The sequence below is a fragment of the Equus przewalskii genome, chromosome 1, assembly GCF_037783145.1.
Source record: "Equus przewalskii isolate Varuska chromosome 1, EquPr2, whole genome shotgun sequence".
Classification (NCBI taxonomy): Eukaryota; Metazoa; Chordata; class Mammalia; order Perissodactyla; family Equidae; genus Equus; species Equus przewalskii.
This window is the reverse complement of record NC_091831.1, coordinates 57,738,445-57,752,927: the sequence shown is the minus strand read 5'-3', so window position 1 is coordinate 57,752,927 and position 14,483 is coordinate 57,738,445. Positions and strand designations below refer to the sequence as shown.

Here is a 14,483-nt window from a genome sequence, read left to right as displayed (position 1 = left end):
GCAGGACTGTGCCCTCTGTGCCAGCCCACCCTGGCTGCTCCCTTGTTCCCTGGGTCTCTCCTGCCTCAACAGCTAGTTCTAAATCTTTCCTCAAGAGACAAGGCTGGGCCATCCAAGCAGGGGGTGGGAGGAAGGGCAGGAGCCAAGGCCCCACCTCATGGGCAGGCAGCACCTCTGCCCGCCCCACGCTGGAGGAGAGCAGCCAGAAAGGCAGCGCCTCCAGGGCTGGCAACCGTCCTGCGCCCCAAGGCGGGGGAGACAGGCTGCTGTGCAGAGGACCTGCGGATCCTGAGACCGCTGCTGTGCGCTCATCTGATCCAGAATATGTCCTAAAGAGTAGTAGGAAGGACCTGGGTTTGAGTCCTGACTGGCCACCACCTTACTGAGGGACCTGGGCTGGTCCCCTCTTGGAATCTGTTTTCCCATTTCTGAAGTGAAGGGGTCAACTCACGATTTACAACCACATTTCCTGCGCTGAAACTACGTCTTGGATTCTGGATTTCCACGTGACACTGGAGAAGTCTGTGGGGACACGGGACTCCGAAATGTCAATGGCTCTGGACTTGGCTCTCTGCTCAGCCTGACTCATCTTTGCCCGAGACCCGGGAGGGACCCCAGCTCCCCTGACGTGCCTGGCTCTGCCCCGTCTCTTTCTCCCACCACTCAGGCACCAAAGAGGATCTCTCTTCTACAGCATATCTGGGTGGGGCACCAGGGCCCAGGAGGAGCCGAGGAGCCGGGCCCCTTGTCTCAGACCCAGAGGCAGACATGGGGGCCTGTGCCATTGCGACTGATGCCAACATCTCGATTGGCCTTGAGAGCAACACCACAGGCATCACGGCCTTCTCCATGCCCGGCTGGCAGCTGGCACTGTGGGCCACAGCTTACCTGGCCCTGGTGCTGGTGGCTGTGACAGGCAATGCCACGGTCATCTGGATCATCCTGGCTCATCGGAGGATGCGAATGGTCACCAACTACTTCATCGTCAACCTGGCCCTGGCCGACCTCTGCATGGCCGCCTTCAACGCCGCCTTCAACTTCGTCTATGCCAGCCACAACGTCTGGTACTTCGGCCGTGCCTTCTGCTACTTCCAGAACCTCTTCCCCATCACAGCCATGTTCGTCAGCATCTACTCCATGACTGCCATCGCTGCCGACAGGTAAGCAGGGGTAACAGGGAAGCTGGGGGAGCCTTCTCACTTTGCTGGGGCTCAGACAGGGCTGGTGACTTGCCCACAGTCACACAGCAAGTTTAGGGTAAAATCCAGGGAAGTGCCTCCCCACCAGATTGTGATCCAAAACTACGCATCTGGAACACGGGGGGCTGCGGAACTGAAGCAGGCAGGTTAAGGTTAGACACAAGGAGGCACTCTGCACTAGACGGTTGTTCAAGGCTGTAGGGGAGAAGCAGCAGGGTTTTAGGGGCCTTCTGGAATGTTCTTCTCTAGAGTTGATCTTTGTTGTGGTGTCTTTCTTTTACTGTAAAAAGTAGCTTATATTGTTTTCCGATTCCTAGTAAGTTATACAAGGCGAAAATTTAATATTGCATGCAGTCACCATATAATTACAACAGGGCCAATTATGTTCCCAGTGCTGCTCTCAGGGGCTGTAGACTGAGATCCTTTGTTGAGGGGGGCCAGGGAGGGGTGGAGGAGTGATCGCTGGGCAGACCTGGAGTCCTTTTAAAGCTGGTTGGGGCAGGCAGGGCCCGGTTTGGATGTGGAAGGGGACTATGTGTTGGGGAGGAGTGTAGCTAAGATAGAGAGCAAACAAAAAGAGGGCAGACACCAGGTACGTGTGGGAGGTGAGGCGGGGCCTGGGGGCCCTTGGAGACACAGACTCCTCCTCAGGATGGTTTGATGGGGCGAGGGTGTCGGGACTGGCAAAGACAGGAAGGAGAGAGAGAACAAGCCCTGTGGGCTCCGGGGAAGGAAGGTTCCAGGTAGCCGCAGCCCACAGCGGGAGCACGGCTAGAGTGTGTGAGGGGTGGCAAGGAGGGCGGCCTCACCTGGACAGGGTGGAGATGCTCGTGGCCAGAGCCCGGCTCACTTAACGCCCAAGACCCCAGGATGGGGACTTCCTGCCCAGGGCGGGAGCTAAACAAAACTTGAGGCCACATCCTTCTGTCCTGGCCTTGTCCCAAGGTTCAGGTTAACCCCAGGAGGAAGGTCCAGGGGTCATCTAGGACGAAAGCCATTTCTGGTAAATTTAAAGGGACTAAATGAATAGGAATAATCACACTCTGAGCCCCAAGCCCCTGCTGCCTGCAGGCGCCTCTGGAGCATCTCATTTGCTTTGCACCACAACCCTAGTGGCACAAATTACATCATCCCATCTCACAGAGGAGGAAACGGAGCCCCAAAGAGTTTAGGTTGTTTGCTCAAGACCCTACTGCTGGAAAGCAGTGGAGACAGGATTCAAATCCAGTCTGAGCCCAAAGCCCCAGGCCTGCCCCTCCGCTGGTAGGACGAGAAGAAAGCCTCCTCTTTCTCGCCCCACTCCCGGGACAGCAAGGGACCTGGCGCCCCAAGGGACCCTCTGGCCACCTCATCAGCTGAGGGGGCGCGGGGCTGCTCAAGGACCTGGAAGAGACGGCCCATTCCTCTTGTCCTGCTGAGGACTTGGCCCCGGTCCAGACCACTGAGCGGCAGAGCTGGACCAGGGCGGGGCCACAGTCATGGGAGAAGGTCAGCGTGGCAGTGTGAGGAGCGAGGGGGCCAACAGTCACAGAGCCTGTGACCACAGACTGTGGGCAGCAATCTGAGGGGGCATGGACTTGTGTGGGGGGAAAATCACAATGACAAGTGTAGGCAGCACACCCTGGTTTGCTGGCACAACAGGAGTGCCTGGGACTATGTCACCAAGAGAAATGAGACACTCCTGCTGTGCAGGAGCCTCAGAATCGCCCACACCCATCACTGCTTCAAAACGACCGCAGTGTCCAGACCTGCCGCTGGGTCTCCTTGTTCAGTGGATTGACAAAGTGGCACGGGTATTACTGTGTCCCAAGTTTATTTTATAGTTGCATAACTGTATTTCAGTATAACTTATAGTGTTTGTAATCCTGCGTATTATAATTTATTCCTATAAAAACGTTCTTCTGAGGAGGGGTCCTCTGGGCTTCACTGGATGGACAATAGGTCCATGACACCCACCCTCCTTCTTCAGAGGAGGACACCAAGCCCCAGGTCACACAGCACAGCGGAGGCAGTAGGGGGCAGAGGTGGGGCCCTTAGGACCCTCCGACCCTGGGGAAGCAGGCACTGCCCGCCGCTCTCCCCTCCTCAGTTGGGGCTCTAGACCCACGAGGCCTCAGCCCCACCGGTGGCTTTTGGGGTCCTGGGAGCAGAGGGGAACTAGGCCACCTGGGTTCAAAGCCAGCATCGCCTCTTCCAAGCTGTTTCCTCCACTTCTCTAAGCCTCGGTCTCCTGCTGTGGAAAACGGAGATAACGACCCTGCCTGCAGTAACTCGCAGACGTGCCAAATGGCAGCTCAGATCCCGCAGGTTCCCCCAGAGAGAGGCAGGAGCTGAGGAACCAGCCTGCTCCTGGCTGACTTCCCCGAGGAGTGGCCTTCCACCTGGACGTTAATGAGTCCAGAGAGGAAAGAGGAATTCCAGGCTGAGGGGAGGAAACACCCTGCAGAGGGTCAGGAGCAGGGCTGTTCCATGACCAGCCTGAGCCGGGGAAGGTGTGGGAAGCAGTGACACAGAGCTGGAAAGTGCGCTGGCCAGGTGCAGAGGGCCTCGAACGCCGCGTGGAAGGGCCTCCACTGTCTAATAATGTAACCACAGCCATATGTGCCTATTTGTGTTTAAATTAACTAAAACTGAAAATTCAATTCCTCAGTCACATTGACCATGCTTCCAGTGCGCACAGCCACATGTGGTTGGTGGCAACCAAACAGGGCAGTGCCTGCGTGTAGAGAGCATTAGCACCACTGCAGAAAGTTGGTGGGCAGCACGGCCCTGGGCTTCATCTGGGAGACAGTCAGGCTCTGCTAAGCTTTCTGAACATAAGAGGGACCGGCCTGGGGCTGAGGGCTCGGCAGAGCTGAGCGTCAGGCAACTACCAGGAGATGGACTTCCGGTGTGGCCACACTGCTCTCTTGTGCCACCTGCCAGCACATCCACGCTCAGAGGGAGGCGGTGCGGTGGGGTCTGGGCTGGGGTTTAGGGGATAAGCGTGCCTTGTGGCTGTGGGAGAGTCACCAGCCCAACTGGCTTTCCTCAGGTCACCAGCAACAGTGTGGGGAATGGGGCTAGAAGGTGTGGGCCTGGGGTGGGGGAGGGGGTGGGGAGCTGGTCCCACAGGAGGGGACCCAGCACTCACACTGCCCTCTGCTCACAGGTACATGGCCATCGTCCACCCCTTCCAGCCACGGCTCTCAGCCCTCGGCACCAGAGTGGTTATTGCTGGCATCTGGCTGGTGGCCCTGGCCCTCGCCTTCCCCCAATGCTTCTACTCCACCATCACCATGGACCAGGGCGCCACCAAGTGCGTGGTGGCCTGGCCTGAAGACAGTGGCGGCAAGATGCTCCTTTTGTAAGGCCTGCCTGGGGGGTGGGGGAGCATGGTGCGTGTGTATGTGTGTGTGCATGCGCATACACCGGAGAATGTGTGTGCTTGTGTGAAGATGCATGCACACGCATGCATGTACATGTGCAGTGGGTGTGCGCATGTGTCTGTGAGTGTATTGGGGATTATGTGAGCTCATGTAGATACTAAAAGTAACAGCACTTACTAAGTGTTAGGCTTGTTCTAAGCACTTTATGTATATGAACCCATTTAATTCTCCTAATAATATGGGGTATGTATTATTCTTCTCATTTTTTGGATGAGGAAACTGAGGCACTAAAAAATTGTCATGTGCCCAAGACCACACAGCTGGTAAGTGGTGAAGTGAGGATTTAAACCCAGGCAGTCCTGCTTCCGAGCCCAGTCTCCTCACCACTCTGCTACTTAAATGAGGATACATGTGTCCTTAAATGAGGACAGGTATGTGTGCACACGGGCGGGTGACGCTGCCTGCGCAGGCATGCTGCCCCCACTCGTATCCGTGTGTGTGTGTGTGTGTGTGCGTGCTTGGGGGAGGGCGTTGTAAATGCTGAGGCCACGGAGGGTCAGGGTACTGAGGCAGAAAGAAGCGGCAGTGGACAGAGCCTGGGGTGTTTTCAGGAGGCTGCCTGGTGCCCACCTTGGGCTGGGGGCAGGGAGAGAATGTAGAAGAATTCAGGCACGGTCCAGCCGCTGTGTGACCCTGGGTGAGTGCTTTCCCTTTCTGGGCTTCAGTTTGCCCAGCTCTCACACCGTGGCTTCGTGATCCTTAAGCACGGCACCGTTCGTTAGTAGAGGATAAAGAATTGGTTGAGGTTTTGGAGGTTCGGAGTCCTGCTCTGTCCCCTGCTGGATGGAGGACCCTTTGAAGTCACTTAACCTCTCTGATCCTTCGGTTTCTTCTCTTTCAAATGGGGTTAGTAAGAGAAGCTTGCTCGAGGGTTGTTGTGAGCACACAAGAGAAAATGTATGTGACACCCTTAGCACTGTGCCTGGCACAGAAGTGGTACCCGGTATGCAGAAGTTTAGGGAACAAACGAAACCAAAACTGGAGGTGGCAGATTTAGTCCCACAAAGGCCCAGCAGCCCCAAGCATGAGCATGTGCATGCTCTGAGCCGAGGGCTGCCGGGTCACCATGCAACACAGCCCCCACTCCAGCCTCCTTTGACACCCCTCCCCCAACATCCACCCCTATTTGGTCTCCATCTGTCCCGAGCGCCGGCCAGAAGAGGGCGGCGCTGTGGTCTTCAGTGCCAGGGAAGGCACCGTTCCTCTGCGAAGCTTCGAGGGCAGGCCTTGCCCGAGGTCTCTGCCCCCATCCTGCGCCCTGCTTTCTCAGAAGGACTCACCGCTCCATGGGTGGTGTCCATATAGGGAAGCGCCGCCTATTCTGGCTTAGGGAGGGTGGAGAGCAGAATATTTCATCACTGGCCACTGGGAGGCAGTGTTTCTCCACCTTAATACAAGCCTTTTCTCCCTGGGAGTTGGAGGGGGAGGGCGGAGGGGGGAGGGGGAGGGGGGGGGAGGGCGGGGACGACGGGACACGACCAGTAAGAACTGAAGGATCTGAGCACCAGCTCTCGGGGGGGGGGGGGGGGGGGGGGGGGGGGGGCGGGATGGTGAGTTCCAATCCTGATTCAGGCAACAAGGACACACAGGAGGGCAGAGGTGGGGTAGGAAGGCTATACTTTGGAGTTACCTAGAATTCTGAGAGGATCTGGGGAAAGCCTGGTTTCGTGTGTGAGAAGGTATGGCTTGTTCTTAAGTGGCGGAGCTTCTGAGGTTTAGACTGGGGGCTCCATGAGCACAGGCTCACATCCTGTGTGTGTAGGAACCTGATGAAGTTACAGATGCCCTTTCTGGGAAAATGCACAGGCACTGCCAAAATCCAAATACAGAAAAGACAGTCCAGGCTGAGAGGAGGCATCCCTGATTTTGGCAGCCCCTAGAAAATGGCCCCCAAGGCGCCTCCCTTCTGCGTGGGAACCTAGCCCAGAGTGAATTCCTATCCTGCACCGTATTCCACAGAAAGAATGATGCAATGGAGAGATGTCACTCATACTGGAGAAGGATCTCAGAGATCACCGCCTCGTTTCACAAATGGGGAAACTGAGACTGGGGGAGAGATTCTGACTTGCCCAAGGTCACTCTTTAAATTAGAGGCTGGACAAGAACCCAGTTCTTCTGACTCCCTAGGGCTGACTGACCCTCAGTGAAAGGAAATCGTGTGGGCGTTAAGACTGTAGTGCTGGTTCATATAACATGGACTTCCTGTGCTTCTTGGAGCCTCAGTTTCCCCCTTTGGACACTGGGGCAGGTGGCCCTGCTGATCCTCAAGGTCTATCTATCTCAGACACTGTGTGACCTCACAATAAAGGGAAGGCGACAGGGGCCTGGCTCCTGCTCCTGCCCCTGGTTACCTGCTCCACAGTGGGACCAGATGAGGAGCAGGGCATCTAGGAGCCCCCAAACCTTTTGTGATTAGCATCCTTGCCAAAAGAGCAAGCAAGCAGAATTCTAAACCCAGGCTTTAGGGAAGACATTTGCTGGAGCCACCTGTTCCACTCCCTTGGGTGGCAGAGCCTCTTGAAAGGGGCCCAGCAAGACTGGCACATGGTGGGTGGGGGTGGGAGGTTTGGGAACACCTCAGCCTTTCTAGAAAATGGTCACATGACAGGGCCAGGGGTCTCAGGCCCATTCACAGGATGCTCCCACCTGGACCTTGTCGGAAAGCAGCTGCAGCATCAGTCAGAAACCAGAATGGGCAGCACCCATCTCCTTTACACCATCTTTCAAAAAGGAAATGAAACAGCGTGAATACATCCTGGGGCATCCTCCACAGGGCCAGGATGAGTAGCCAGCAGTGGGGTTCTGGGCCCCTTGCTCAAAGCTGGTGTAAAAGAGGGTCTGCGGACATGAGCCGTTCCCAACCAAAGGCTGATGGGCAGGAAGAGATGACTCAGTAGCATGTACAGTGTGGTGCGTTTCCACTGCTCCATTCTGGGATAGGGATGTTGGTGTAGGATGGAACCATATCAACTCCAGGAGATCTGTCTATGCAGACAGATGCAGAAATCGATTATATGCCATCTATCTAATACATATGTACATAGATATACGCACATATGATTCTGGAAGAAAATATTTCAAATTGTTAATAGTGGTAGGGGTGGGATAAGTAATTTTATTTCCTCCTTTGTGCTTAATAACATTTTAAATTTTAAACAAATGTATTACTTGGTTAACTTTTTCATCCCTATTTATTTCCTTTTTTGGTACTTTATCACTTGGAAGGACGCAGCACTAATGCTGGTGTCCCTTTTGTGGCAAGGGAAGCCCTCTTTGGGCACATATGCTGGCCAATGTTGCCTTTATCATTTCTTCCTTTAGATCAAACCAAGGCCTTGGGAGGTGGCTCAGGGTCGCCCGCGGGGTCCGGGGCACTGAGCGCTGGTCGATGCCGGAGTCGCCCTTGGCTTTCCCTCCAGGTACCACCTCGTGGTCATCGCCCTTGTCTACTTCCTGCCTCTGGTGGTGATGTTCATCGCCTACAGCATCATCGGGCTCACGCTCTGGAGACGCGCGGTCCCCGGGCACCCGGCGCACGGCGCCAACCGGCGCCACCTGCGGGCCAAGAAGAAGGTGGGCGCCGGGGGCGGGGCCGGGCCGGGCCGGGGTGGGGGCGGGGCCGGAGACCTGGCCCCACCTCAGTAGCCGCCCTTCCGGGCTCAAGGGCCGCGGTCGAGGGGAGGTTGCGGAAGACAGCTTCCGCTCGCCCGCCCGCCCGTTGCTTGCTCCTGTCTCAAGTACCTGGCCAGAGCTCGAATTGGGTCTTCCGGGCAGGCGGACTTTAGTCTTTGGCATAATACAGAGTTAAAGCACCCTTTCAGAATGTTAGGGGAATCAGGGAATCAGAAACCCCCACAGAATTTCAGATGCCTTCAAGAATCTTAGAGTAATAGAATCTAAAATCAGACTTTTTGAGTAATCAGAATGTTGAATTTAAGAAGCCTCACAGAACCACACGAGACTCCCCGGCTCCTAGATAGAATCACAGGAGAATTCTTGGGGTTTTTTTTTCTTTCTTTCTTTCTTTCTTTCTTTTTTTTTTTGCTGGGGAAGATTCACTCAGCTAATGTCTGTTGCCAGTCTTTCTCTTTTTGTAATGAGCTGCGGCCACAGCATGGTCACTGACAGACCAGTGCTGTAGGTCCGGGTCAGAACCGAACCCGGGCCAAAGGGAAGTTCATGCAGCTTAACCACTAATTCTCCAGGGCTGGCCCAGGAGAATTCTTAAATGCTGGAACTGCAGACCTCAGAGATCATGGAGACTAGCCTGTAGTCCAGCTACATCAAGTCTGTCCCCAATTTCTAACCGAAGTGCCAGTGTCCCCCTCCTGCCTGCCATTCGGGGCTCCTGAGGGTCCTGATACGGGACTCTTTGCTCCAGACCGCCTCCGTTCTCTCCACACTAAGGCTGATCTTTGCTGCACCCGCTTCCCGTCAGGCGACCCGGGAGGCAGTGGGCCCATCACATCATGGATCAGGTCTGAGACTCTACTCGGCTTCTCATCAGCTGTTAGGCGTCTTGCAGAGGGCAATTCAGGGAGTCGTAGCTGGACATGGGACGCCATCTGCTGCCCCTCCTCATGGGGAGCTGGCCTCCATTTGCCATGCCTGCTTGCCCTTCCATCCCTCATAGGGTACTGGCTGTGCTTGAGGGCACCTGCAGAGACCAGGCCATGATGGGGGAAAGGTCAGGGAGCTGGCCCCTGGGCTGGTGGGGTCCCCAGTTGGAGCCTCACTATCTAGGGATAGAAGGGCTGTGCCAGGCACAGATTCCAGGGAGAGGGGACCTGGGACCCCATAGCCGGCATAGGGGCACCCCTAAGGATAGGGTTAAGAGCACCAGCTCATCCACTCTCCAGGAGGGGCGCTGCTCTGAGGGAGGGATCTGGGATGCCTTTTAGAACAGGCGGCTGCTGAGCTGGGCGTTGAGGGGTGAAGGGACAGAGGGACCAGACTGACCTAAAGGCCCAAAGTGGAGGGGCCAGGAGTGTCTGGGCAGCAGATGCTCCAGGGGACTGAGGCCATAGAGGTAGACAGACTTGCTTGTAGAGGGCTGGCGTGGAGGGCGCCCCACCCCTGCCATCAGGAGGATGGGGGCTTGGGGCTTCCAGACTGAGGAGTGACCTGAGCCTCTCCCGGACCAGTTCGTGAAGACCATGGTGGTGGTGGTGGTGACGTTTGCCATCTGCTGGCTGCCCTACCACCTCTACTTCATCCTGGGCAGCTTCCAGGAGGACATCTACTACCACAAGTTCATCCAGCAGGTCTACCTGGCGCTCTTCTGGCTGGCCATGAGCTCCACCATGTACAACCCCATCATCTATTGCTGCCTTAACCGCAGGTGAGCCCTCCCCCGACCCCTCCCCTCCCACGGCCCCTTCTGGGCTCCCCTAAACAGCTTGAGCCTGTGCGCCTGTGCCCCCCACCCCGACATGGGATTGGCATCTCACAGTGAGCCCACAGCATGCTCCTCCCTCTGCTTTGGGCCTCACTTGAGCCTTCCCTCCTCCAAGCCTTGGCCCGTTGCCCAGGCCAGAGCTCTCATCGTCTGTCTGCTCCTGCTCTCTCTTCTGGGGGCTACATCTGGGAGAAGGAGGAGAGAGAACGGGAGGGAGGGGGAGAGGCAGAAGGACACAGAGGAAGGAAGGAAGGAGCTAGGTAGGGAGGGAGGGCCTTACTCTGTCCTGACGTTTTTAAGAGCTGCCTGCAATGAGGAAGAACCGAGGCCTTTCCTCGGGCGAGGTGAGCAGCATGGAGCACCCAGTCAGAGGCTGGGGCCAAGACTGGAGGGAGGCAGGCTGCTGCCTGGGAAGATCACAGAGCATTTCCTGCCCTTGAGGGGCAGTCAGGGCAGCTGGGAAGTGACCTTGGCAGAGACAGCCAGGGAGGAAGGAGCCGAGACCTCACTGCTCCCTCAGACACCGTTTGGTTCTCCCAGCCCTCGGACGTCTGGGGAAGTGGGGTCCCAGAGAGGGGCTGGCATTTGCTCTGGGCACTTGGAGAGGTGCGAGGTGGTGGGCCAGGCGGGAACCCCAGCACTCAGGAGTCCTGCTTGCAGAGCAGGCCGTTCAGCCTCAGAAAACCCTGACGGTGGGGCCAGGTCAGAGGAGATGAGAGCTGGACCCTGAGTCCTGGCCTCAGCAAGACAGTGGTGGGGGTGAGGTTGGCCCTGGGTCTCTTTGTTCATGCGTTTATCACCTCTCTGCCCACGTGCCCAGGCCACTCATGCCTGCAGGGTCTTTGGTGCTCAGACATCCCACCCACCTGGGGCAGGCCTGAAGGAAGTGAGAGAACTATGATTCTGAGTGTTTAATGGGTGCCAGAACCCTCCATTGTCCCCTGAGAGGTAAGCAGATAATATGAGGGAGGGAGGTGTTGTCCCCATTTTACAGATGAGGAAAGTGAGCCCCAGAAAGGAAGATTCTCCTAAACTCAGACAGCAAGCAGTGGAGCCAGGGTTCCAGGCGGCTCCAAGCCTGTAATCTTGTCCCCACATCACACATGTCTCTCGCATGCAGCTTGTAGGAGTGAGAGCTTGGAGACAGGGACTGTCACATGAGGGAGGGGCCCAGCCCTCCGTGTCTGTGCCTTGGTCACTCTCATGCTGCCCGACACCGTCTCCGGGCGTCTGAACCACACCCCAGGGCTCTACACGGTCCTGAAAGAACTTCTGAGCCATCCCGTCTTTGATGACACTAGCTCCAAAGGAGGGCCGGTGCTTCTGGAGGACTCTTCATTCAGAAAATGCTCACCACGGGCTGTGTGCGCCCGGCACTGTTCCAGGCACGGGGCACGAGCTGGTGAAGAACAATGATCCCTTTCCTCAGGGAGCTGACAGTCTCGTGGGCAAAGGCAGACAATAAGCAAAGATAATGAGCAAGTGAACCACACAGTGTATTAGATGATAAGTCCTATGGAAAAAAGAAAAACTAGAACTGAAGCTGAGGACGGGGGAGCTGGGGGAAGCAGTGGGCACGGGGGCTGCAATATTACAGGATGGTCAGGGTAGGCCTTATTGAGGAGTCTTTTGAGCAAAGACTTGAGGACTGAGTGGGCCCTGCAGCTAAGGAAGAGTTCCAGGCAGAAGGAACAGCCGAGGCAAGGGCCCTGTGGTCAAGGTGAGGACTTGGACCAGTGCTCAGGCATGAGGAGCCTTGTAGGGCTCTGAGCAGGGGAGACACATACTCTGACTTCCCTTTTGAAAGAATCATTCCGGCCGCTGTATTGAACTGGACCACAGAGGGGCAAGGGGAGAAGCAGGGAGATGGTTAGGCTACTGCAGTGATCCAGACAAGAGATGCTGGGTTTACACTGGGGCAAAAAGTGGTCAGAGTCGAGATATTGCTAAGGTAGGGCCAACAGAATTTGATGGAGTGGAGGTGGCATGCGAGAGTCAAGGACGACTCCTAGGTTCTTGGCCTGAACAACTGGAAGTTGTCAGTTGTTGGAAACTGAGATGGGGACGACAGGAAGGAGGTGGGAGGATGAGGAGGAGCTGGGGCTGGGACATGCTGAGTGTGGGTGGAAGGTGCAGAGGTCATTAAGTTCCCATAATAAAGGCATTTTGGGTCACACAGTGGAATCTTATCAAGCTACAAGGGAAGGAACCAAAGTCAGGCCTGCTCTTCTGGAACATGGAACCCTACGTCTCCTGGGAACAGAGCGTACAGTTCTCTGCCTCTCTCTACTGTCACAAAGGGTCTCATTTATTTCTGCTCCCCTCTGACAGGCCAGTGTTCTCTTCTGCCAGCCCCTTCCCTGCGCTCGCTGTCTGCTTGCTCTTATCTCTAATTTACATGTGGACCCTCAGTGCTGCCATGGGGAGAGCTGTTTATCTTCTAAGCAGATGTACCAAAACTCACAAGTTCCCCATGTATATTTTCCTTCAAGGCAGGCCCCTTGGGGGAGCATCCTTATTCCACCCAACATTGCCAAAGCCCCAATTTCTTAAGACTCCTCTTTGAACACTCCTTTAGAAGCCAGTTAACAAGTCAAACAAGAAAATCTGTTGTTTCTCGTTAGTTGTACGTGGTTTGTCTGTCTGTAATAACAAATGGTCTAACTCAGCTTAATCACCCACTTCAGCCACTAGGCTTAGTTCCAGATTACTTCTGGCTGTTTCCAAAAATCACATCCACTAAGGAATGTGTCTCTCCAGAGACCCTGAGCGATGGTGGGCTCTTAGGAGCGAGGCAGCGACTTTCCTCTGGAGACGAGAGCGGCTCCTGGTGGTGGGGGAGACACATAACAGCTCTCGTAACTGTCCCACTCACCCCCTTACTCAAGGTGGCCCTCCATCCCCCAGGTTTCGCTCTGGATTCCGGCTTGCTTTCCGTTGCTGCCCATGGGTCACGCCAACCGAGGAGGATAAGATTGAACTGACTCACACTCCATCCCTCTCCATGAGGGTCAAAAGGTGTCACACTAAAGAGACTCTCTTCATGGCCAGCGATGTGGCTGAGGCTGCCAACGGGCAGGCTGGGGTCCCCAAGAAGGGCAGCCTCCGAAACCTGAAGCCTTATGCCTGGCTGCAGGGCGAGGCTTAGCACTCTTTGAGAAGTAGCCAGTTGAGAGGACCAGGTCTGAAAGTTTGGCTCATGCCTCAGCCTTCAGCACATCAATGGAAAAACAAGAATGGCCAGGAACTCCACAGTGGATGCTGACTCGAAGAGGACCCAGCCTCCCTCTCAGACAGTACTTCAGGGGATCCATAAGAGTCAAAGAAGAGAGTGTGAGCTAACACTTATCTAATCCAGGAGTTGCAAGCTCAAATGCCTTCCTGAGGCATACAACATAATGAGTAAATTGGATCCAGTATAAAAGAAAAGCTGCAAATGTGAAGATAGAAGGAAACTGACTTCCAGTTGGGGTTATAGGGAATGGTGGGGACTGTGGCAAACTGGAGGACATCAGCATCCAGAGGGGACAGCAGCTGATCTGCTCTGAACAAATGTTGCCATGTAGTAATGGGAGCCCATTATTGCCAGGTCTTCTAAATCTTTCAAGAGAAGCCAGAAATCCAAATTTGTGAGACTTCCATACTTGTCAGTTTTGGCTCACATTTTTAAAATGTTGGGGAAACCCAACACCTGTGGGCAAAATCCAACCATGACACTGATTCATTATCAGGCTAAAGACACAAGGGCAGCGGGGGGAAGTTTCTTATTTTGCAAAGCCCATCACCATCAGTCTAGGGCTTCTCTGCCTCAACATCTAAGAACTCAGATCCAGCCCAGTGTAGATGATGGTTAAGAGTCAAAAGGAGCCTCAGCTATGTTGCCTCAGACTAAGTCACTCTGACCCTCAGTCTCCTCCTCTCCCAGTGGCAAAACTACCCCACAGGAATGCTGTGAGGCTGATGAAGTCATGCCTATAAACTAGCAGACCAAACACAGGTTAAGTGCATAATAAACAGCAGCCATGATTTTTATTACTACATACCAGTCATTTTACACGAATGCCCCCTGCAAGTCAGCCACATAGCTCACTTCTCTCAGCAAGGTGACAGGCAGAGAACGCCAACTGTCCCAACTCCCAGAAAGCTCCAGACCTGGCCCAGTCCACCCCAAGGGCACACCTCTGCTTGCCTGGCGACTCACTGTCTACAACCTGTGCCCTCAGAAGCACGTACCAATGTAAATGCACATCACAAGTTGAATGTTATCTGTCTTCCCCACAAAGATCACTGTGCCATAGGCACCAGCAGTGCCAAATAAAGAGACTCTGGTCTCACCAAACCCAGTGAGCATGCAGTCAGTCCTGGAGGAAGCCACTCGGAGCTGTTGTCATGGCTTGGGAGACTCATGTGGCACCTCAACCACAGGGCACCAGAATGTGGACTGTTGTGGGACCTACC

At 55.2% G+C, this 14,483-nt stretch overlaps 1 protein-coding gene across 1 annotated transcript; it reads left to right on the top strand.

Annotated features, from left to right (window-relative positions):
- Positions 1-207: 207 nt before the first annotated feature.
- Positions 208-14,361, top strand: TACR2 (tachykinin receptor 2). Its single transcript, XM_070564733.1, has 5 exons — positions 208-1,160; positions 4,351-4,545; positions 8,047-8,200; positions 9,772-9,968; positions 12,933-14,361. The coding sequence occupies exons 1-5, from the start codon at positions 769-771 to the stop codon at positions 13,171-13,173; spliced, it is 1,179 nt and encodes a 392-aa protein (XP_070420834.1). The 5' UTR covers positions 208-768; the 3' UTR covers positions 13,174-14,361.
- Positions 14,362-14,483: the final 122 nt, after the last annotated feature.

Coding starts and splice junctions, on each gene's coding strand:
- TACR2 (XM_070564733.1), top strand. CDS start 769: ATGGGGGCCTGTGCCATTGCGACTGATGCCAACATCTCGATTGGCCTT. Junction 1,161..4,350: donor ACTGCCATCGCTGCCGACAG/GTAAGCAGGGGT, acceptor CTCTGCTCACAG/GTACATGGCCATCGTCCACC. Junction 4,546..8,046: donor GGCGGCAAGATGCTCCTTTT/GTAAGGCCTGCC, acceptor CTTTCCCTCCAG/GTACCACCTCGTGGTCATCG.